The 22,483-nt window shown below is 42.1% G+C and overlaps 1 protein-coding gene across 4 annotated transcripts in view; it reads left to right on the top strand.

Annotated features, from left to right (window-relative positions):
- Ptp99A (Protein tyrosine phosphatase 99A) overlaps positions 1-22,483 on the top strand; it is a 727,568-nt gene that overhangs the window by 265,431 nt on the left and 439,654 nt on the right. Inside the window, exon 1 of one of the 4 annotated variants that reach the window (XM_070090787.1) lies at positions 7,669-7,843. The exons of 2 other annotated variants lie outside the window; for them this stretch is intronic. In XM_070090787.1, coding sequence (XP_069946888.1) covers positions 7,765-7,843 — 79 coding nt within the window. In that variant the 5' untranslated portion in view covers positions 7,669-7,764. Of the gene's footprint in view, positions 1-7,668; positions 7,844-22,483 lie in introns of those variants that run through there. One more of the 4 variants, XM_070090788.1, reaches the window with a different exon arrangement.

The raw sequence follows: 22,483 nt of genomic DNA, 5'->3' as shown, positions 1-22,483 counted from the left end.
CTAATTACCCAACAAAAGGCTGCAGTTAGAATGATAACAAATTCTCACTATAGGCAGCACACTCCACCAATATTCAATACACTAAACCTACTCACCATACAAAACATCCATACTTATTACTGCACCTATTACATACATAGAACACTTAACTCTGATATTAACCCTCCCCTCAAACATCTCCTTGCCAACCTCAACAGAACACATGACCATAACACAAGGCACAGATCACTCTTTGATGTTCCTCGTGTCCATCTCACACTATGCAAAAACTCAATGCACATAAAAGGCCCTAAAATCTGGAATTCATTACCTGTAACTATAAAAGAAACACTACCTGTTTATAAATTCAAGTCTCTTCTCAAAGATCACTTACTCACCCAAAACCAAATAAATACTGAATAACTGAACCTTATAAATTGTATATCTTAAATGTTTCTCACAATTATATCACATAAATGTTAAACCTAAAACCCAATCTAACTTTATTATTTTTTAAATACACTACCTAACAGAATACTCCATTCTACTGAATGTACAACAATGCATACAACCATATGACCTGTCTTTGTAATACTCACTTGTGCTTTATAGTAATCTGTTTACATTAAAGTTTTATCACTGATTTCATCATTGCTTAGTTAATCTTAAGTTAATTTTAAGCCAGCCCGTAATGCTATGCATAGTATAAGTGGCTTTGGCATGCTGCTCTTATCTGTATTTTTTGTACCTCTGTATGTGTGCTCAAATTTTAAATAAATAAATAAATATGGTCACTGGTATGCCTGGCAGCACTTTCTGTTCCCCCACCCCCTCTCTCTCTCTCTCTCTCTCTCTCTCTCTCTCTCTCTCTCTCTCTCTCTCTCTCTCTCTCTCTCTCTCTCTCTCTCTCTCTCTCTCTCTCTCTCTCTCTCTCTCTCCCCCACTCTCTCTCCAACTCTCACTCCAGTGAAGACGTCCTTTGGGATCGTATTTGTTTCTATGTCCTCTTTTCTGCAACTTTGCAAGCTCTTGATGATGTGTTGATTGCAACACGAAAGGCCTAGAGCTATCATCCTACTCCCCCCGTGGTTGTTTTGCATCCTGTATCCCATGGTTGACGATATTTGCATATTTCATTGTGTTTGTTTATTATTAAATTATTATAAAATTATATAAAATGTATTTAGTTGGATTAGTCTAAATTAAATTGCGCTTGTTATAATAAGGTTAGGTAAGTTTCCTATGGTGCTTTTGGTACAGAATCATTAATTTTTATATCAACATAAATAAAAAGAAATATATTTGTAAATAGAAAATTTTAGAAAGGACTTTAATTTTAAAGGAGTTCTTGACAAGCTTTACCTATTCGGCACGACATATATATATATATATATATATATATATATATATATATATATATATATATATATATATATATATATATATATATATATATATATATATACACGTGACTCTACCTTATGTACACACGACGCTCATCAGCCACACCTAATGGAGAACCAGACCTAGACAGCCAACAATGTCAGGCTATATATATATATATATATATATATATATATATATATATATATATATATATATATATATATATTTATATATGCAATACGATCACAGTTAACAGGTGATATCACAATATGTAGAATAACCACTATGAAAAATAATGAAATTGTAAGCGTTTTCGTGATAATGTGAGAAATCACGAGTGCTTGGACGTTCACTATTTTTTCAAAGTTGTTGTTCTGCATATATACATATACATAATCTTGCTCTTGATTCTAAGTTAATGTATATATTGGGCCAAACCTTCGCCGATACTAATTTCAGTAAGACAAAACAACGAAGATTTTGGTAGTACTGTCAACAGCTGAATTAGTAGAGAAATATTAAACTCTTAAAGACACCAACTAAAATAATACCAGAATATGTGAGGCTTCATGTTCATGCCTCAGCTTATTCGTAGTCCTTCCATCCTCTGCTTGTCATGAATATTAATAGGCTATTCCTCCGCTCGAAAGCACTTTTTTAATATAATTATCTTTCCGCAAACAGAATACTCATCCAGCCTTTCCATGACCTGCTGTTTGTGCTGGTAGCTTGTGAAATATATATATATATATATATATATATATATATATATATATATATATATATATATATATATATATATATATACTTTATTTATTAACACACTGGCCGATTCCCACCAAGGCAGGGTGGCCCGAAAAAGAAAAACTTTCACCATCATTTACTCCATCACTGTCTTGCCAGAAGGGTGTTTTACACTACAGTTTTTAAACTGCAGGTAGTAGGTTGGTAGACAGCAACCACCCAGGGAAGTACTACCGTCCTGCCAGATGACTGTGAAACAGAAACCTGTAACTGTTTTGCATGATGGTAGGATTGCTGGTGTCTTTTTCTGTCTCATAAACACGCTAGATAACAGGGATATCTTGCTACTCCTACTTACACTTTGGTCACACTTCACAGACACGCACATGCATATATATATATACATACATCTAGGTTTTTCTCCTTTTTCTAAATAGCTCTTGTTCTTCTTTATTTCTTCTATTGTCCATGGGGAAGTGGAAAAGAATCTTTCCTCTGTAAGCCATGCGTGTCGTATGAGGCGACTAAAATGCCGGGAGCGATGGGCTAGTAACCCCTTCTCCTGTAAACATTTACTAAAAAAAAAAGAAGAAAACTTTATATATATATATATATATATATATATATATATATATATATATATATATATATATATATATATATATATATATATATATATATATATATATAACTTTCCTTCTTATCTGCTTGGTCTACCAGTTCCTACTCGTTACTGTTAACTACGTTTTTCGTATACCCGCGAGTTTGTCATATTTCTCCCCATTTCATTTCATTTTCTTACTTGTTTTGAAAAAGCCCTACACAGAGCGAAACATTGTCTTAATAAAAGACTTGTACTACATATGGTAGCTTTGTCCTTATTCTTGTCGGCAATTCGCAGTTCTGTTTGATTATAATTTCTAATTTGCTTTTTCAAATTGAACAGTAGTATGAATATATATAGAGGGTGCGGTTGAGAGTTGGCAGATGATAAACACAAAGGCTGTCATCTCGTTAAATACCCATATGGTGGATGATGGAGGATCCTGATCATGGCTCATGGGCACACCACGTGACCCCTGGAATACATGGATACACCACGTGACCCCAGGAATACATGGACACACATGAGCGAGCTCCACTCTCAGCAGAACCCACACCAGTTTCGCGCTGACACTTCCGGCCACAGTGGTGGGCTACGAGAGAAAACCATCACTGAGTATAGATAGCGGGAGTGTGTCACGAAGACTGACGGCTACACTAGCAGCCCAGAATAATCCAAGAAAGCCAGTCACTATGATTTATTCCTAATGTGTCTCTTTTGTCCTGTTTCCTAAAATGCGACCCATTGCAGGTGGCTAACACCCAGGTACCTGCTTCCTGCTATAGATGAATCTAAGACGGGCAACAGTCTCTATCCGCCTCAGAATGGAACCCAGGTCCTTTGGCTATTAATCGAAGGCGCTGCACGAGGCACTAGTATTGCAGAATACTTAGTTCACAGGAAGGTGGACGTAAACATGACCTGATCAGAGCTCCAAAATATGGCAGCCGTCGTAAATATTAATCGAGCTTCGTAGACACAAACCTTTGCTTCTTGCTACCTTCAAGGAAGTAGTAATAAACAGCAAAATCAATTATCAGAATGGTAAAAAGCTTAGTACCCCAAAGCACTGTCCTGCCACTTCTACTTTTTCTTATCCTTATAGCGGACACAGATTAAAACACCTGTCACAGTTTTGTAACATTATAGAAGACACTTAAATAAGTACAAAAATAAGTTCGGTAGAAGATACTAAAAAATTGCAGAAAGATGTACGCAGGGTTTTCCAGTGTGCAGTGGAAAAACAACATGACGTTCAATGGTGATAAGTTCCAACGACTTAGGTATGGAAAGAATGAAGAAGTCAAAAAGGACAGTGTATACAAAACACAAAAGGATCATCAAATGGAACGAAAGGAACGAGTGAAAGACCTAGGAGTCTGTCAGTTGACCTTTCAAAGAACACGGAAAGACCAATGTCACGATAGCCAAGACAGTGATGGGGTGGATAATGAGAACTTTCAAAGAAGGGGAATAGTGGCAGTGGTGACACTTTTCAAATCGCTTGTGCTCTCTCCTTTGGAATATTGCTCAGTATTGACAGCCCCATTGAGGGCAGGAAAGAGATTAGAGCTGGAACAGGTACAGAGATCGTTTACCACCCGCATAGTCAGTAAAGCATTTAAATTACTGGGAACGAATTAAAGTCCTTAGCATGTACTCACTGGAACGGAGAGAGATATACCCGGAGAATACCTGGAGGGTGTTCCGGGGGTCAACGCCCCCACGGCTCTGTCCATGACCAGGCCTCATGACGCCCCCGCAGCCCGGTCCGTGACCAAACCTCGTGACACACCTACGGCCCGGTCCATGTCCAGGAAGGCACTAGGGCTTTATCCCAAATCTGCACACTGCCATAACAACATGCTGGAATGAAAGATGTGGGAGGAAGTGCAAAATAAACCCAGTGAAAAGCATGGATGCAGTGGGCACAATAAGGGAACACTGTATCAATGTCTGTGGCCCCAGATTATTCAACATCTTACCAGAAGATATCGGAAACACTGCTGGAACAAGTGTAGAAGTCTTCAAGAGGAAACTGCACAGGCTGTGATGAATATGTGGGTCACCGAGCCACCAGCAGCAGAAGACAGTTGACCAAGCAAGCATCAGACGAGTCTAGCAAACAGCCGGGCTCTTGAGAGTAGAAAAACTCTCGGAACTTCTCCAATGTATATCAAATGCAAAGGGAGGAAGGGATGTATCTTGAGGCTGATGAAGGGCTCTTGGTCCAGTGAGTTGGAGCTGCCTTCCCCTTCTTCGCCTCACTAATGATTACCTCTCATTCCCCAGACCATGTATGACTTCTAGAGGTTTAGCGCTTCCCGATGAATATTGTTACCTCGTGAATCATAAGAAAGTTTATTTCTGTAATATAAAGTTATTGATCTAATCGAGATTCTCAGTCCAACTTGTTACTTCAACTCAATTTTGGTAGATCTGTCAACCTTAAGCTGAGTGGGTGACACCATAGCCTTGACCACAGCCACTGAGTGACACTATAACCTCGCCACAACCACTAACTGGGTGACACCAGAACCTTGACTAGCTGAGTAACACTATAACCTCGCCACAACCATGGGCTAGGTGACACAACCACTAACTGGGTGACACCAGAACCTTGACTAGCTGAGTAACACTATAACCTCGCCACAACCATGGGCTAGGTGACACTATACCCCAACTAAAATCATTAGCTGGGCGACCTCACCACTAGTTGGTAATGTGTGCTAGGCTGGATTGCCAACCTTTCCCCTCACCACCACAGGAACGTTATTTGCGGTAGGCTGCTGATTCTTTTGGGGGAGGGGGGTGGATGGATGACCCAACTTCCTCCACTCCCGGTATCTCATCATTAACTCCCGGTATCCTGTCATTAACACCCAATGTTCCATCATTAACTCCCGGTAAATTCCTACATCCTCTTTAATGTCACCCCCCTCCCCTTCACCCCATGATAATTATTAGTGTGTGAAGTCTGCCATAATTGGGTACACGTGCAGTCTTTGACATCAGTGAAGGTCTTAGAGCCAGACTTACTGATGCAGATTAATTTATATGAAACTGAAGCAGATTAATCAATATGGAACTGAGGCAGATTAATCAATTTGAACTGGGGCAGATTAATTTATGGAAGTGAGGCAGATTTTATGGAACTGAGGCAATTATATAGAACTGAGGAAAATAATCTGTACGTAACTGAGGCAGAACAATCTATATAGAACTGACACCTGATGATTCAGATCAGTAGTGGAACCAAGCTATGAAGCTTCAAGTCAATAGTACAGCCTACCCATAGGCTTCAGGTCAGTTGAACCTACACATGAAGCTTCAGGTCAGTAGCCGATGCTTCGTGTGCAGTGGAGCCTGCACACGAAACTTTAGGTGAGTCGTCATTAGAGGAGCCTTCAAAGATTTCTCGAGTATAAATTAAGTGGACGGTTTAAAAATCTATGTTTATCGCTCCTTTTTTGTTAGACTCTTAACTTTAGACGATAACTGGTCTCTTAACTTGAGACATTAACTGGTAAAACAACTTTCTGAATATTTTTACGAATGCGACTGTAATATACATACTGATTTCATCGGTTTTTTAATGAGTAAGACTTTTCTCTTACTAAATTATGAATATATTTCGTTGTTTAGTGTTAGCAACCGCTGATATTTACTACTTACATTATTTATGAATACGTTCTTATAGTTATCACTTAATTGGTAATTCTTATAATCAACAGGAAACTCTTAAAAAAATGTTGGCATTTAATAACTTATGAAACCGCAAGGAAGTGTCACCTGATGTTCGACGGTCGTTTTAGCGGGCTAATTGTCTGCAACTTCGATCTGAACATTTTAGAACGCTTGAAATTGCCATCGTTCTGCATAGATGATTTTGCAGTTTTGCGACCCGTGTTTCCGGAGGTGGGGCCGGAAGGAACGTGGTGCAGATGAGCCATCAAGAAACAATAAAACATAACTGATGCAGAAAGACCAGAATAGCCATCTTGATTTTGATAACTCATTGACGAACATTTATTATTTCTATTTTTTTTCAGATAACCCATGAAAACAGCGGTTTCATGTAGAAATAATAAAGTAATATTTTTTTTTGCTTAAATATATACGAATACACAAAAAATTCATTCTGCATGCCATAAAATTTTGTTCTAAATTGACAGCTGCCGACAAACACTGCGCACGCCAGTACACGTAGGAATGTATGCAGCACGAGTCCATGCATGGAATCAGAGGTGAATAGGACAGGACTAACTGCGTCAGATAATCGAAAGTTTAATATGTGGGCCCAGGAGCTGTAGCTGAACCACAGTCAACTCATGTACTCATGTACAAGTACTCATGCGTACCTGTACATAAGAATCATGCATTAACAAAAAAAATAATCTCAGCACGTCCAATATAATTTTTAACAAGACGTGATTTGTTATGGAAAAGAAAGAGGGACTCCAATTAAGTCACAGCTACCGTATTGGGGTGTTGGGTTGTTTTATTATATACCTAGAGTAGGTGATCAAGCCCTTGTTCTGTTCTTTCTTAACCCTTCAGTTATGTTTAGCATTATATATAAAAAGTTTGGGACATTTTAATCAACTTGTAATATTATAAGAATAACCTCACCTAGGGAAAATGACAAAATTCATCTCGTTAAGCTAAAATCGATCAGACATCGCAGATAGACCACTTTTCCGCGACCTTCTGGGCTCTCCGAGCAAGACGGGCGTAAATGATGTTCCAGTACTTCGTTCACAGCGTCGACGAAAATCATGTTTTAGAGTTGTTTGGGTGATTTTTAACTACAGTGGAGTAAAGAAATATATGTATTATTGATATTTTTATACGATTTGCACGTTTCTTTAAGAAATTAAGCTGAGAACGCTCACATGGGCTCAATGTTTACGTCGTGTGGCATGTCTTTTCAAACTCTGGGAGGAGCGTGGTGTGATGTCACGCCAGGCCAATACAACAGTCGTGCGGTGAACATGGGCGAGTGAGGGTGTGAGTGGATTATTCCAAACTAAATTTTATGGATTTTTACCATGACTTTCCGTGGATCATTAAGTGTGTTAATAATATGTGTAGTATTAGTGAACAGTAATGTGGATGACGACGAGAGAGGTAAGTTTGCAAAATGTTTTACGTGGTTTTAAAGGGATTTCCCATGTAAACTGCCTGAAGCCACAGTTTTTGTGTTGCCTAGGCATAAGTCATGTCAACTTACCACTACATAACCTGACCTCATCTACCATTTGAAGGTCTTGCTTTTATGGCAATGCACTAATTAAAGTTGGTGGGTACCTAGTGACTTCCTGATTTGCTTTCCGTCTGAAAAATCAATATGGTGTGTGAGGTTGCTGAGGCGGTCATTTAGGGGCTCTTGTCATTCCCGGTGTAAACAGTCGGCGTTAGCCTTTGTAGAACCCATTTAATCTTTGTCAACCCACTTTAATGTTTTCTTTCAGGCCTGTGCATGCCTTTTGTGTTACCATCAGACAAGAGAACACGTAAACATTTCTTTAGTTTAAAGGAAATTTGTTCTCATCATATTACTGGGGTTATCCTAGGTTAATTAAATTTGCCCGAAATGCTCCACACAACTATGAGCTCTGTGCATGCACACCTAAATGTCACTCACCTCTGTACAAACATTGTATAATGCTGAAATAAAATATTGTTATTACATAATATACTATTATATGTGCTCATTACATGTATGCTTTCAAGACCACTGAAAAAATGCTTTTGTGATTTTTGTGGTAACTTGTAATGATGAAGGCAGTTCTGTAATTGGGCATTTATCAGTTAGGAAATTTTGGATGGCAGTGCGATGTTTGGCTTGCCAAGAATTTGCAAATGAGAGAGTATAAATTTTAGTCTAATGATTATCGTGGTAAACAAATCCAGCCGCCTTATACTCTGAGGGCAAAGATGTTGCCCTCTGAGGGCTAAGATGTTGCCCTCTGAGGTCAAAAATGTTGCCCTCTGAGGTCAAAGATGTTGCCCTCTGAGGTCAAAGATGTTGCCCTCTGAGGTCAAAGATGTTGCCCTCTGAGGTCAAAGATGTTGCCCTCTGAGGTCAAAGATGTTGCCCTCTGAGGTCAAAGATGTTGCCCTCTGAGGTCAAAGATGTTGCCCTCTGAGGTCAAAGATGTTGCCCTCTGAGGTCAAAGATGTTGCCCTCTGAGGTCAAAGATGTTGCCCTCTGAGGTCAAAGATGTTGCCCTCTGAGGTCAAAGATGTTGCCCTCTGAGGTCAAAGATGTTGCCCTCTGAGGTCAAAGATGTTGCCATCTGAGGTCAAAGATGTTGCCCTCTGAGGTCAAAGATGTTGCCCTCTGAGGTCAAAGATGTTGCCCTCTGAGGTCAAAGATGTTGCCCTCTGAGGTCAAAGATGTTGCCCTCTGAGGTCAAAGATGTTGCCCTCTGAGGTCAAAGATGTTGCCCTCTGAGGGCAAAGATGTTGCCCTCTGAGGGCAAAGATGTTGCCCTCTGAGGGCGAAGATGTTACCCTCTGAGGGCAACATCTTTGCCCTCTGAGGGTAAAGATGTTTACCCCTCTGAGGGTAAAGATGTTTACCCCTCTGAGGGTAAAGATGTTTACCCCTCTGAGGGCAAAGATGTTTACCCCTCTGAGGGTAAAGATGTTTACCCCTCTGAGGGTAAAGATGTTTACCCCTCTGAGGGTAAAGATGTTTACCCCTCTGAGGGTAAAGATGTTTACCCCTCTGAGGGTAAAGATGTTTACCCCTCTGAGGGTAAAGATGTTTACCCCTCTGAGGGTAAAGATGTTTACCCCTCTGAGGGTAAAGATGTTTACCCCTCTGAGGGTAAAGATGTTTACCCCTCTGAGGGTAAAGATGTTTACCCCTCTGAGGGTAAAGATGTTTACCCCTCTGAGGGTAAAGATGTTTACCCCTCTGAGGGTAAAGATGTTTACCCCTCTGAGGGTAAAGATGTTTACCCCTCTGAGGGTAAAGATGTTTACCCCTCTGAGGGTAAAGATGTTTACCCCTCTGAGGGTAAAGATGTTTACCCCTCTGAGGGTAAAGATGTTTACCCCTCTGAGGGTAAAGATGTTTACCCCTCTTAGGGTAAAGATGTTTACCCCTCTGAGGGTAAAGATGTTTACCCCTCTGAGGGTAAAGATGTTTACCCCTCTGAGGGTAAAGATGTTTATCCCTCTGAGGGTAAAGATGTTTATCCCTCTGAGGGTAAAGATGTTCGCCCCTCTGAGGGGCAAGTAGCTGCTTAATGTTGTCAAAGATTTGAGGGAATGCTTTGTCTTAAGTGTGTGTTAGCGTAGTGCTGACACACTTTACAATTTCAGGATGTTTATTATTGTAAAATAGTTTAAATATAACGTAGTATGTTAATTATAAAATCTAAAGAATGAACATTAACTTTCAGGATAAAATTAAAACGTCAGCCATGAATTATAATAATGTACATTAATTCAAAACCCCATTATAATTATTAATTATCGGGTTTAGAAATCTATGAAAAATGATAGAATAAAAGGCTGCAACGTGTCTTTTCTTGAGAAAATAACGGTTCAAGAGTACACTATTGTAAAGGTAAAAAGTAGTCATCATTATTCTTGATTTCCAAAGAAAGATGTGTCATTATTGAAACCGCATCACGTCTTCGAAGCGGAATATTGGTCATACCAAACTCATGGTGTGTCCCACGATCCACTTGTGTAACACAGTAAGATTGTCACGAAACATCTGAACTGTTCATTTGTAACTCCAGATGTTGCACAAACTACTTTTGACCGAAGGACGTCAAGAAAATTTCCTTTAGTAATTTAAAATAACAGTTATAATAGTTTAGTACACTCTGGCTAATGGTAGACGAGTCGTATCACACCAGCCAGTTCAGTGGCTGGTATGATATACACCTCCCAGTCTTGTAGATACACCGCCCACACACCTCTCAGTCCTATGTCTAGTAAATACATTCCCTTACACACCTCACAAGAAACCCCTCTCGCGTGCCCTAAGTACACTATGGAGGAGGAGCTTGGACATGGGTGAAATTCCACAGTCACTTAAAACAACGGATATAGCCCCACTCCATAAAGGTGGCAGCAAAGCATTAGCTAAGAACTATAGACCAGTAGCTCTGACGTCCCACATCATAAAAATCTTTGAAAGAGTGCTAAGAAGCAGGGTTGCAAATCACCTGGATTCCCAAAATCTGTACAATCCAGGGCAACATGGGTTCAGGGCAGGTCGTTCCTGCCTCTCACAACTACTGGATCACTATGATATGGCCTTGGATGCACTGGAAGAAAATCAGAATGCAGATGTAATATACACAGACTTTGCAAAAACATTTGACAAATACGATCATGGCGTAATAGCGCACAAAATACGTGCTAAAGGAATAACTGGGAAAGGGGAGATTGATCTTCAACTTCCTAACAAATCGAACACAAAGAGTAGTGGTCAACAGAGTTAAATCGGAGGCTGCCATAGTGAAGAGCTCTGTTCCACAAGGCACAGTACTCGCCCCCATCTTATTCCTCATCCTCATATGAGACATAGACAGAGATATACACCACAGCACCGTATCATCCTTTGCGGATGATACTAGGATCTGCATGAGGCTGTCATCTGCTGAGGACGCGGTTAACCTCCAAGAAGATATAAACAAAGTTTTCCAGTGGACAACGGAAAACAATATGATGTTCAATGAGGACAAATTCCAACTACTCCGTTATGGAAAACTGGAGGAGATAACTAGAACAGAGTATACTACAGACTCTGGCCATACAACAGAGCGGAAAAATAATGTAAGGGACCTGGGAGTAGTAATGTCTGAGGATCTCACTTTCAAGGATCACAATAGTGCCACGATCGCACGTGCAAAGAAAATGATAGGATGGATAATGAGAAAGTTCAAAACGAGAGATGCCTAGCCCATGATGATCCTTTTCAAATCACTTGTTCTCTCTAGGCTGGAATACTGCTGTACATTAAGATCTTCATTCAAAGCAGGTGAAATTGCAGATCTAGAGAGTGTACAGAGATCCTTTACTGCACGTATAAGTTCTGTCAAGCACCTTAACTACTGGGAACGCTTGGAAGCACTTGACTTGTACTCGTTGGAACGCAGGAGGGAGAGATATATCACAATCTACACTTGGAAAATCCTGGAAGGAATGGTCCCAAATCTGCACACAGAAATCACTCCCTACGAAAGTAAAAGACTGGGCAGGCGATGCAAAATACCCCCAATTAAAAGCAGGGGCGCCATTGGTACACTAAAAGAAAACACCATAAGTGTCCGGGGCCCAAGACTGTTTAACAGCCTCCCATCAAGCATTAGGGGAATTACCCATAAACCCCTGGCTGCCTTCAAGAGAGAGCTGGACAGATATCTAAAGTCAGTGCCGGATCAGCTGGGCTGTGGCTCGTACGTTGGACTGCGTGCGGCCAGCAGTAACAGCCTGGTTGATCAGGCCCCGATCCACCGGGAGGCCTGGTCATGGACCGGGCCGCGGGGGCGTTGATCCCCGGAATAACCTCCAGGTAACAGTCCTATGTCTGGTAGGTTACCTGGAGGTTATTCCGGGGATCACGCCCCCGCGGCCCGGTCCATGACCAGGCCTCCCGATGGATCAGGGCCTGATCAACTAGGCTGTTACTGCTGGCCGCACGCAGTCCAACGTACGAGCCACAGCCCGGCTGATCCGGCACTGACTTTAGGTATCTGTCCAGCTCTCTTGAAGGCAGCCAGGGGTTTATTGGTAATTCCCCTAATGCTTGATGGGAGGCTGTTAAACAGTCTTGGGCCCCGGACACTTATGGTGTTTTCTCTTAGTGCACCAATGGCCTCTCCCTAAAACACCTCCCAGTCTCATGTCCTGTTTTGAGTGTGTACTCGCCTAGTTGTGGTTGCAGGGGTCGATTCACAGCTCCTGGCCCTGTGTGTGTGTTTTTCTACTCTGGGAGTAGGTAAAACAGCTACACATCACTCTGTTTCTTCTTGGGTAGTTAAATTACCATACACATCACACAATCTTATCTCTGACAAGCACATCAATACCAGAACTATATATGTTCTTCACATCTTGCTCAGTTTACCATATTCCTTGCACATTTCCTCCCTCTCCACTCTGCGCAGTTTCCCCAGTTACGCTTACTCCAACGGCGTGGTAAGCAGTCTGGTACAAGACACGGGGAGGCCAAGGTCTTGGTGGCAGCAAATCTCAAGGCTTTCCTGGAAATCTGAGGCCCGGCACATGTTTATTTTTATCCTTTATGAACTAATGCCTGACCCTCTTGTCTCTACAGAGAAACATTTATTGAACTTTTGAAACCAGGTGACTTCACGATTGTACATCCCACGTTTACACGTGGGATGTACAATCGTGTGTATGAGTGAAATGTACAATTGTGTGTATGAGTGAAACTCACCTCGTGTTCTTGCATGTGTGGGTGTATCCAGATGCATGTACGTGTGTGTGCATATATGCCTGCTCGTGTGCATGTATGGGTGTTTCTTCCCTCTTGTGCTCGCATGAATGTGTGGGTGTTTCCCCACTTCGTGTGCATGGATGTGTGGGTGTTTCCCCACTTCGTGTGCATGGATGTGTGGGTGTTTCCCCACTTCGTGTGGATGAATGTGTGGGTGTTTCCCCACTTCGTGTGGATGAATGTGTGGGTGTTTCCCCACTTCGTGTGGATGAATGTGTGGGTGTTTCCCCACTTCGTGTGGATGAATGTGTGGGTGTTTCCCCACTTCGTGTGCATGGATGTGTGGGTGTTTTCCCACTTCGTGTGGATGAATGTGTGGGTGTTTCCCCACTTCGTGTGGATGAATGTGTGGGTGTTTCCCCACTTCGTGTGCATGGATGTGTGGGTGTTTCCCCACTTCGTGTGGATGAATGTGTGGGTGTTTCCCCACTTCGTGTGGATGAATGTGTGGGTGTTTCCCCACTTCGTGTGGATGAATGTGTGGGTGTTTCCCCACTTCGTGTGGATGAATGTGTGGGTGTTTCCCCACTTCGTGTGGATGAATGTGTGGGTGTTTCCCCACTTCGTGTGCATTAATGTGTGGGTGTGTCTCACCAGTGCGTGCATGTGTAAGTGTTCGTAAATGTGTCCTAGCTCATGTGCGTGCATCCCACCTCGTGTGTGCATGCCAACTAGCCTGTGTGTGCGAAGAGTGAGCATTGCATTGAAACTCAAGGTGTCAGATGTCTCATAAGCTGAGGTTTATTGCACTGTCGTATCCGTTATAAAGTAGTGAATGTATTGTCGATCCACGTTGTGGTTGTCGTGTGGCCGGTAAGCCCCACAAAACTGCCCATACGGATTTAGCAATTTTTTTGTGAAGATGAAAATGTTAGTTTCTTGCACTGCTAATTGTGGTTACAGGGGTCGAGTCTCAGCTCCTGGCCCCGCTCCTCTGCCGTTACTGGTTTCACACACCAGGCTGTGATCCCAGTCAAACCTCTTTTTAAAGCTATGTATCAATTCCGCTTCTACCATTTCGCTGTCTAGGTTGTTCCACTTCCTGACCCCTCTGAGGCTAAATTAGTATTTTCGAACATCCCTATGGCTCATCTGTGCTTTTAACTTAGAGCTGTAACCTCAGGTACCTGAGACCCGCCTCTCAAACTCTTCCTGTGAGCCCTGTCAATTCCTCTCATTATTTTGTGCGTCGTAATCATGTCACCTCTGGTCCTTGTGTTCTCTAGTGCCGTCAGGTTAGCTCCTCTAGCCTCTCCTTATACTTCATTCCCCTCAGCTTTAGGATTAGTTTCGTTGCAAACCTTACCACTTTTCCGGCTTGACATGCTTTACCTGATGCCGTTTCCATACTGGCGCAACATACTCCAAGATGGGCCTGGCACTTGCTGTCAGTAATATGTATACCGTTGTGTGTCATCCTTTGTGGGTCCCTGTCCATCACGCAAGGCAAGTGTCACGTGACTCGCATTTGAACACCGCTCGGCTGGCCCTAGGCAGAGTCGGTCTAGTCAAGGCAGGGTTACACGGCGGATGTATCAGAAGGCCGGGCTTCGTCTTTGTTCGCTAGTACACGATAACAGTCTCACCTGTTAGTGTTTATTGCTACATTCACTCTTCCTTCACATCGAACCCAACAATACCGTGTATAAGGTCGTGAATGCCTTCTTGATATTCATGAAAGCTACCTTTAAATTTGCCAGTGTCGCGTTTGCTACAGCGGTTATTTGGTTGTGTTTCTCAGACGAAAACTTGGAACATTGCTTACTCCGGAGTCCTCATATGGGAAGGTTCGCACTCTTTGTTCCTTGAGCCTGTACACCGTTTCCAGACGTCTTTACCCTTGTCAGTTTCATAACTTTGCATTTACTTGTCCTGATCCTGGTCTTTTACTGTTTGTATTCCGATCAGTTTCACATCATCTGTAAATAGCGACATCTCTTAACTTTATTTCCTGTCATGTCTTGTACATACACAAGAAACAGTACTGGACCAAATACTGACCCTTGTGGAACCCCACTCGTTTCGTTTGCCCATTATCATACCTCTTCGCTGACAAAAACTCGCTGTTTCCTTGCCGTTAAGTATTCCTTGATCCACTGTAGTGCTTTCTCTGTAATTCCTGCCTGCTCTTCTAGCTTTGTGTCAGTCTTGTGGGATAATGTCCACCAATCCCTCTCTCCTGCTTAACTTTGATTTACCATCTCGAAAATTGCGGGGGTTGTCTCTTATGAATCCACTCCTTTCCATTATTTTCACCTGTCTGTCCTCCTTTTCTTTTAATATTGGTACTACATTTGGTGTTTTTCAGACCTCTGACCGCTGTTTCTACCCCATTTCTATTGATTTGTTGAAGATCGCTGCAAGTGGGTCGCATTGTTCCTCTGCTCCCTTTTGCAGAGCCCAAGGAGAGATTTTTGACTGGCCCCATTGCCTTCGAGGTATCTAGTTCACTTGATATTTTCATTTCTACTCTTGTCTGTAGTGTGTCCAGTAGACGTTGGTGTGCTCTGACTCGGATTCTACTGAGAATACCTCTAAATCTTTTGTTAAACTCTTTACAGACTTCCTGGTCACTCCTAGTGAGCTCCTCTACTTCCTTCTTTGGCATTTTTACCTGGTCCTTCACACTTGCCTTCGTTTTGTTGTAGCTGCATATCAGCTTTGGCTCAGATTTGGCTTTTAATGCTGTTATTCTCGAGTTGGCGTTCGGCCTCTCTTCTTACCCACTCAAATTGATTTTTGTCTCATGTAGCTTCACTATTCTCCGGCATTCTTTGCTTCCTGTGTGTGTGTTCCATGTTCACACATTTTTAGCTTTTTCCTTCCTGCACATCTGGGTGAACTATGGGCTCATTCTGTTCATGCCTGTCTTTCCTGCTTTTGGCTATGAATTTCTTTTCCCCAGCACTTTCCAGCTACATAGTCCATTTCATTTGTTACCTTTCCTTCTGGCTCTCTTTTCCATGGCACTCTGCTTAGGAATTGCTTCATACCTTCATAATCTCCTTTTTTGAAGTCAGGGTAGTCTCTTCATACTCTACATACTTCACATCTGAAAAGTTCAACCCTCAGCACTGCATGGTCGCTAGCACTAAGGGGCCCTCTCATGCTCGATGTAATCTACATCAGATTCACTTTAAGTGAATCCAAGGTCCAGGTTTGGTGGTTTGTCCCCTCTCTCCCTAGTTGTGTCCCTGAAGTGTTGACATGAGAAGTTTCCATTGCCTCCTCCAACAGCTTAGTTCACCGCGTTTCTAATCCTCCATGTGGCACCAGATTTTTCCCAGTCTGTTTCCTAATCGTTGAAGTCTCCCATGATCAGTAGTTTTGCATTGCCGATGTACGCTCTTCTAGCTACCTGTGCTATTGTGGCCATCATCGTCTCGCTGCTATCCTCATATTCATGCCTTAGTCTCCCACTGTTGAGGGGTGGGTTGTACATCACTGCTATCACCACCTTGAGTCCCCTAGTTCTGAGTGTCCCTATCATGTAGTTACTCGACCCCTCTCCGTTTATTCCATCCCCCTCTTCAAAAATTCACAGGTTGCTGATGAGCAGTGCTGCTACTCAACCTGCTCTGCTTCCTGTCCTTTCTTGTTAATGAGGGTGGATGGGGAATAATGCTTTCAGCGAAGTTCGCCTACACTTTACCTCCAGAATTCCCGGAATTTATCTATAATTGGTTTTTGGTGGTGGTGGTGGTGGTGGTGGTGTCTCACCTTCCCCTCTCTACCAGGTACTGGGTCTAATTGTTGTCTCCTACCCCCATCCTGTGCTCCTCTCCCAGATACTGGGCTGTATTGTCGCTGTCTCTTATCCCATCCCTCCCTCCCTCTCTCGGGTACTTGGTTTTTTTTTTCTGCTGCCCTATCACATGATCCTCTCCCAGGTACCGAATCGTATCGTTGCTGTCTCGTCTCCCTCTCATCCCTCCCCTTCCCTCTCAGTAACTGGGTTTTATTGCTGTTCCCTTCTCCTGGTTACTAAGTGTTTTTGCTCCCCACTTCCCTTCTCCCGGGTACTAAATAAAGTAATACCTGTCCTAATGTCGTTGTTTCCTCCCCTGTTATCTTGATTTTTTCGCCAATCACCTACCTCCAAGGGAGGCGGGAACTTATTGTTTACGTTTCTTGCCATTTTCTTTGAGTAGTGGGCATCATATATATGGTGTCCACATTGCTAGGGACTAAAGGATTGATGTTTAAAATTTGTGTTATTTGGTAAAAATTTAGTTTTGAAAATCTTTTGGGCGGCCTCATGTTTTGGGTAGTACTTGTGTTCATAAGTTAACAGGTAATCCTCTGCTTCCATTTATTAGATTAGCTCTTGCTGTTGAATGATCGAGAGAAGGTTTTCTTCAACATACACGTATAGCAGTTAAAGCCAGGAAAACCTTTTGGACCAAAAGGCTTTTTTGCTGTTTGTCTGCATTTCTTTCGGCAGTATGTCATTTAAAACAAAGTTCGCCATTGTTTTACTCTTCGTTCACTGGAATGAATTAGTGATGAATACTAAACACGGTTCGTACGTTGTATTAACATTGGTAGTTCAGCAGGTACTATTTATAAGGAACGGGGACGAAAGTACACAGCAGTATTGTAAAAGGTTTGCAGTAACCAGACTGGTTGTCATTCTCGGCATCAAGGGGCCCATCTGCTACGTCTGAGATCGGGGCTCGGGGGCGATGTTAGCCAGAACAATCAAGCGATAATTAACAGGTAGCCGCGATGCTGGGTTACCTGCTTGAAGTTTAGTTCGTTTTGCATTGTAATATTTCCTCAAATTTAGTGGACATGCGTGAGCTGTCTCTGAATCATAGAGTACATGTATATGAATAAGCACTTTATGACTACTGTGCGGTCTGGCCTCACTCCCAGGCACGAGCCTCAGTAGCTTGCTTTACTTAAAGGTTGGACGGGCATATAGTGGGTTTAGGTGGGTGTTAATTAGACCTGCCTGACATGAGCCAGTAGGCCTGTTGAAGTGTTTCTTCGTTCATAAGTGCTGGATCAACAGGAGTGTCAGGGATATATGGACCATTGGGCCGCCAGCAGCAACAGTCTGGTTGACCAGGCAAGCCCCACTCAAGTCTGACCTAGGACAGGGCTGCGGGAGTACAAATCCTCTCGAAATCCATAAAGGATAAATGTATATCAAAGGTCATTTTGCACTGTCTGCTGTGGCTCTTTTCGTAACGAGTTAAAAGCTCAAACATTTGAAACCAGTCTTTTTTTTTTTTTTTTTATAAAAAGTGCTGGTAAATTTATATATATCTTTCTCTTCTTCGCTTAATGGAGTTGTGTTTGATCAATTTTAGACTGTCCCCAATTAATTACCTCTTTGAAATGATGGCGCAAGTTATTGTTATTTGCACAATCTCCACGACAACTCTGCCAAACGTAAATGGGGGCTGTACAATAATATATCAGTCTACAAAGTTGTAGACTGTTTTGTACGTTTATAGGTATACATTTAATTTAACTACTACTACCTTGAATACTCGACTCTTAATAATATAATTTCTTCTGTTGCACGCTTCTGCCTTATATGTATTGTTTGATGTTATGAATAATTTAGGTAGGTGGAACATGCAGGAAAATAAGCATTGTAATAGTATTGCTTATTTGCCGTTTTGCTCTTACCTGCCATGTGTGCATGTTGGAGGTAGCCTTGTGCAAGACACTTAGCATGTACACACACATTAGAGGCAAACCTTATGCAAGACGACATATTTGGCTGCTGGTGTAGCTATCTCTTGCCGACCCACTTACGAAATCCGAGATGAGGCTTTTATTTTTTGTTACCTAGTAAAGCCATAGGGAGGTGAGTGAGTTCTTGAGAGGAATAGCTGAAGAAAATAACGTTACGAGTGAATAATAATATTGCAGTTATTTATATTTTGGGTTGCAACGATGCCAGATACTTTGTCGATACCTATACTAAGTTTTAGATCGATACCATCAATTTCAGTCGATACCAATACTTTGGCACACCCCTATATTTTATATTACATTTTAATTCTAAATCCGCGTCTGCCTACCTTGAGTCTACCTAGAGGGTACACGGTGCACCCCAGTCCATGACCCGGAATGGTGGATCAAGGCCTGATCAACCAGGTTGTTAATGCTGGTCAAGAATTGACTAGGAACCTATCCAGTTCCCTCTTGAACACGGCTGAGTCTATTGGTAATCTCCCTTATGTATGATGGGATGCTATTGAATACTCTTGCACCCCTTACACTGTGTACTCAGCACCCTTGCTTTTTACTGATGTATACTGCATCGTCTGCCAGGTCTTTTGCTTTAGTAGGGAGTAATTTGTGTGTACAGATCTGGGTCCAGGTCCTCTAGGATTTTCCAGGTGTAAATTACTATGCATTTTTTCACCAGTGTTGTCGTCAGTCAGTCGTCAGTCGTCAGTTGAGTGTTCAGTGGTCAGTCGTCAGTGTTCAGTGGTCAGTCGTCACGTGAGGTCACAGACCCTGAGCTGCTTGGGGATTAGCGTGGACGGTTACAAAGCATGGCTTGCTTCTACAGTGTTTTAAAAGCTGAGGTTGGAGAGTTGAAGGAGGAGGTCTTGCTTCTCCAGGAGGAGATTAGGAGGCTGAAGGTCCACCTCAATGGGCCTGGGAGAGAGTGTGAGGTGGTTGGAGATGTGGGGAATGAGGCTTCTAGCAGTGAGGTGCAGTCTGTCTCTCACTGTGAGGAGGCTGTTGGTGGGGTGGTAGCAACGGCTACCAGCAGTGAGGTGCAGCCCAGCACCTGCTACAAGTGGCGAGTTGTTCACAGTAATGGGAGGCGCATCAGAGTAAGGAAAGTTAAGAGTGCAGATCTGAAGGTAGGAAATCGCTTCTCTGTTCTCCAGGATGAATGTACTTCAGTGGCCAGTGAAGGTAAGGGTACTACTGCCCCTGCTAATGAAGGTAAGCGCATTCTTGTGGTTGGTGACTCTCAGGTAAGATATGTTGATCGTGCTTTTTGTAATAGGAATAAGAAGATGAGAGATAGAGTGTGCTTCCCTGGAGCTGGTGTTGGGGACATTGTCAACAGACTGGATAATATCATGTCAGGTAATTGGAACAAGCCCATTATCTGTCTCAGTGCTGGTGGAAATGATATTGGGAAGGGTAGGAGAGAAGAGCTGCTAGATAAGTACAGGTCAGCTATAGATTTCATTAAGTCTAAGGGAGGGATCCCAATCATATGTAGCATCTTGCCTAGAAGGGGAGTAGGAAATGAATGGTTGTCTAGGGCAATTGGTGTAAATTGCTGGCTAGACAGATACTGCAAGGAACTTGCAATCCCATTCATTGACAACTGGAACAACTTTTATGGCAAACATGATATGTATGCAAGGGATGGGGTTCATCTCTCTGGGGCAGGGGTGGTAGCACTTGCAGACTCGATTGAGAAGGCCATTGGTGAAATGCCTATGATTTTAAACTGATGGAAGATAGAGGTATGGGTGTGTGTGGGAAACAAGCAGGTTGCAACACTAGGGTTGGAAACAGTAAATGTATAAAAGGCATTCAGCATGAAGTTATAAATAAAGACAATAGAACAGGTCAGCAAACAAAGGGGGACAGCAGAGGGCAGCAAGGGACTAGCTCCCTTAAGGTTTACTATACTAATAGCAGGAGTGTTAGAAATAAGATAGATGAGCTAAGATTAATTGCAAGTGCAGGAAACATAGATATTATTGCTATAACAGAGACCTGGCTCAATCTGAAAGATAGAGAGATGCCCTCTGAATGTCACATACAAGGCTATAAATTATTCCACACTGACAGGGTCAACAGGAAAGGTGGTGGAGTAGCGATGTATGTCAGAGACAATTTAAATTGTTGTGTTAGACAAGATATTAAATTAGAAGCGTCAGCCACTGAATCTGTTTGGTTACAGCTTCTCGAGGGCCGAGAAAAACTAATTTTGGGTGTGATTTACAGGGCCCCAAATCTTGATAGGGAGTGCAGTAAACTTCTATGGGACGAAATTCGTAAGGCATCTACATACGAAAATGTTGTGCTAATGGGAGATTTCAACTATAGACAGATTGACTGGAGCAATTTGACAGGAAATTTAGAGTCGGGTGACTTTCTTGATACGATCCAGGATTGTTTTTTAAAACAGTTTGTGACAGAGCCAACTAGGGGAAATAACCTCCTTGACTTGGTTCTTGCCAGTAGGGAAACACTAATTAATAATCTTGAGGTTAATGATGAGCTTGGGGAGAGTGATCACAAATCACTCAGTTTTAACATATCATGGAATTCCCCTAATAATGGCAATCAAGTCTCCGTCCCTGACTTTCGCTTGGCTGATTTCATAGGACTGAAAAATTACTTAGGTGGGCTGAACTGGAATGACCTGACTAGGGGTCAGGTAGGTGGTGATGGTTGCCGATATGATGCTTTCCAGGGCATAGTTCTAGCTGCTCAGTCAAATTATGTTCCAAATAGGGAAATCAGATCAAACAAAAATGATCCTAAATGGATGAATAATAGATTAAAATATCTGATTGGTCAAAAGAGAGGCATATATAGGCAAATCAAAAGAGGAGAGGGGCAATTAAGAAATCGATATATTCAGTTAAAGAGAGAAATAAAAAAGGGAATTAGAAAAGCAAATAGAGATTATGAGGTTAAAGTTGCAAGAGAATCGAAGACTAACCCAAAAGGATTCTTTCAGGTATACAGAAGTAAGATCAGGGACAAGATAGGCCCACTCAAAAGTTCCTCGGGTCAGCTCACTGACAGTGATAAGGAAATGTGTAGAATTTTTAACACATACTTCCTCTCAGTTTTTACACAGGAGGATACCAGCGATATTCCAGTAATGATAAATTATGTAGAACAGGACGATAATAAACTGTGCACTATTAGGGTCACAAGTGACATGGTCCTTAGGCAAATAGATAAATTAAAACCTAACAAATCCCCAGGCCCTGATGAACTGTATGCAAGGGTTCTAAAGGAATGTAAAGAGGAGCTTAGCACACCTTTGGCTAATCTTTTCAACATATCACTACAAACTGGCATGGTGCCAGATAAGTGGAAAATGGCAAATGTGATACCTATTTTCAAAACAGGTGACAGGTCCTTAGCTTCGAACTATAGACCAATAAGCCTAACCTCCATAGTGGGAAAATTTATGGAATCAATAATTGCCGAGGCAGTTCGTAGCCACCTTGAAAAGCATAAATTAATCAACGAATCTCAGCATGGTTTTACAAAGGGGCGTTCCTGCCTTACGAATTTATTAACTTTTTTCACTA

Source organism: Cherax quadricarinatus, chromosome 33, assembly GCF_038502225.1.
Source record: "Cherax quadricarinatus isolate ZL_2023a chromosome 33, ASM3850222v1, whole genome shotgun sequence".
NCBI lineage: Eukaryota > Metazoa > Arthropoda > Malacostraca > Decapoda > Parastacidae > Cherax > Cherax quadricarinatus.
Note: the sequence above shows the minus strand (reverse complement) of the source record. Positions and strands in the feature narration are given on the sequence as shown.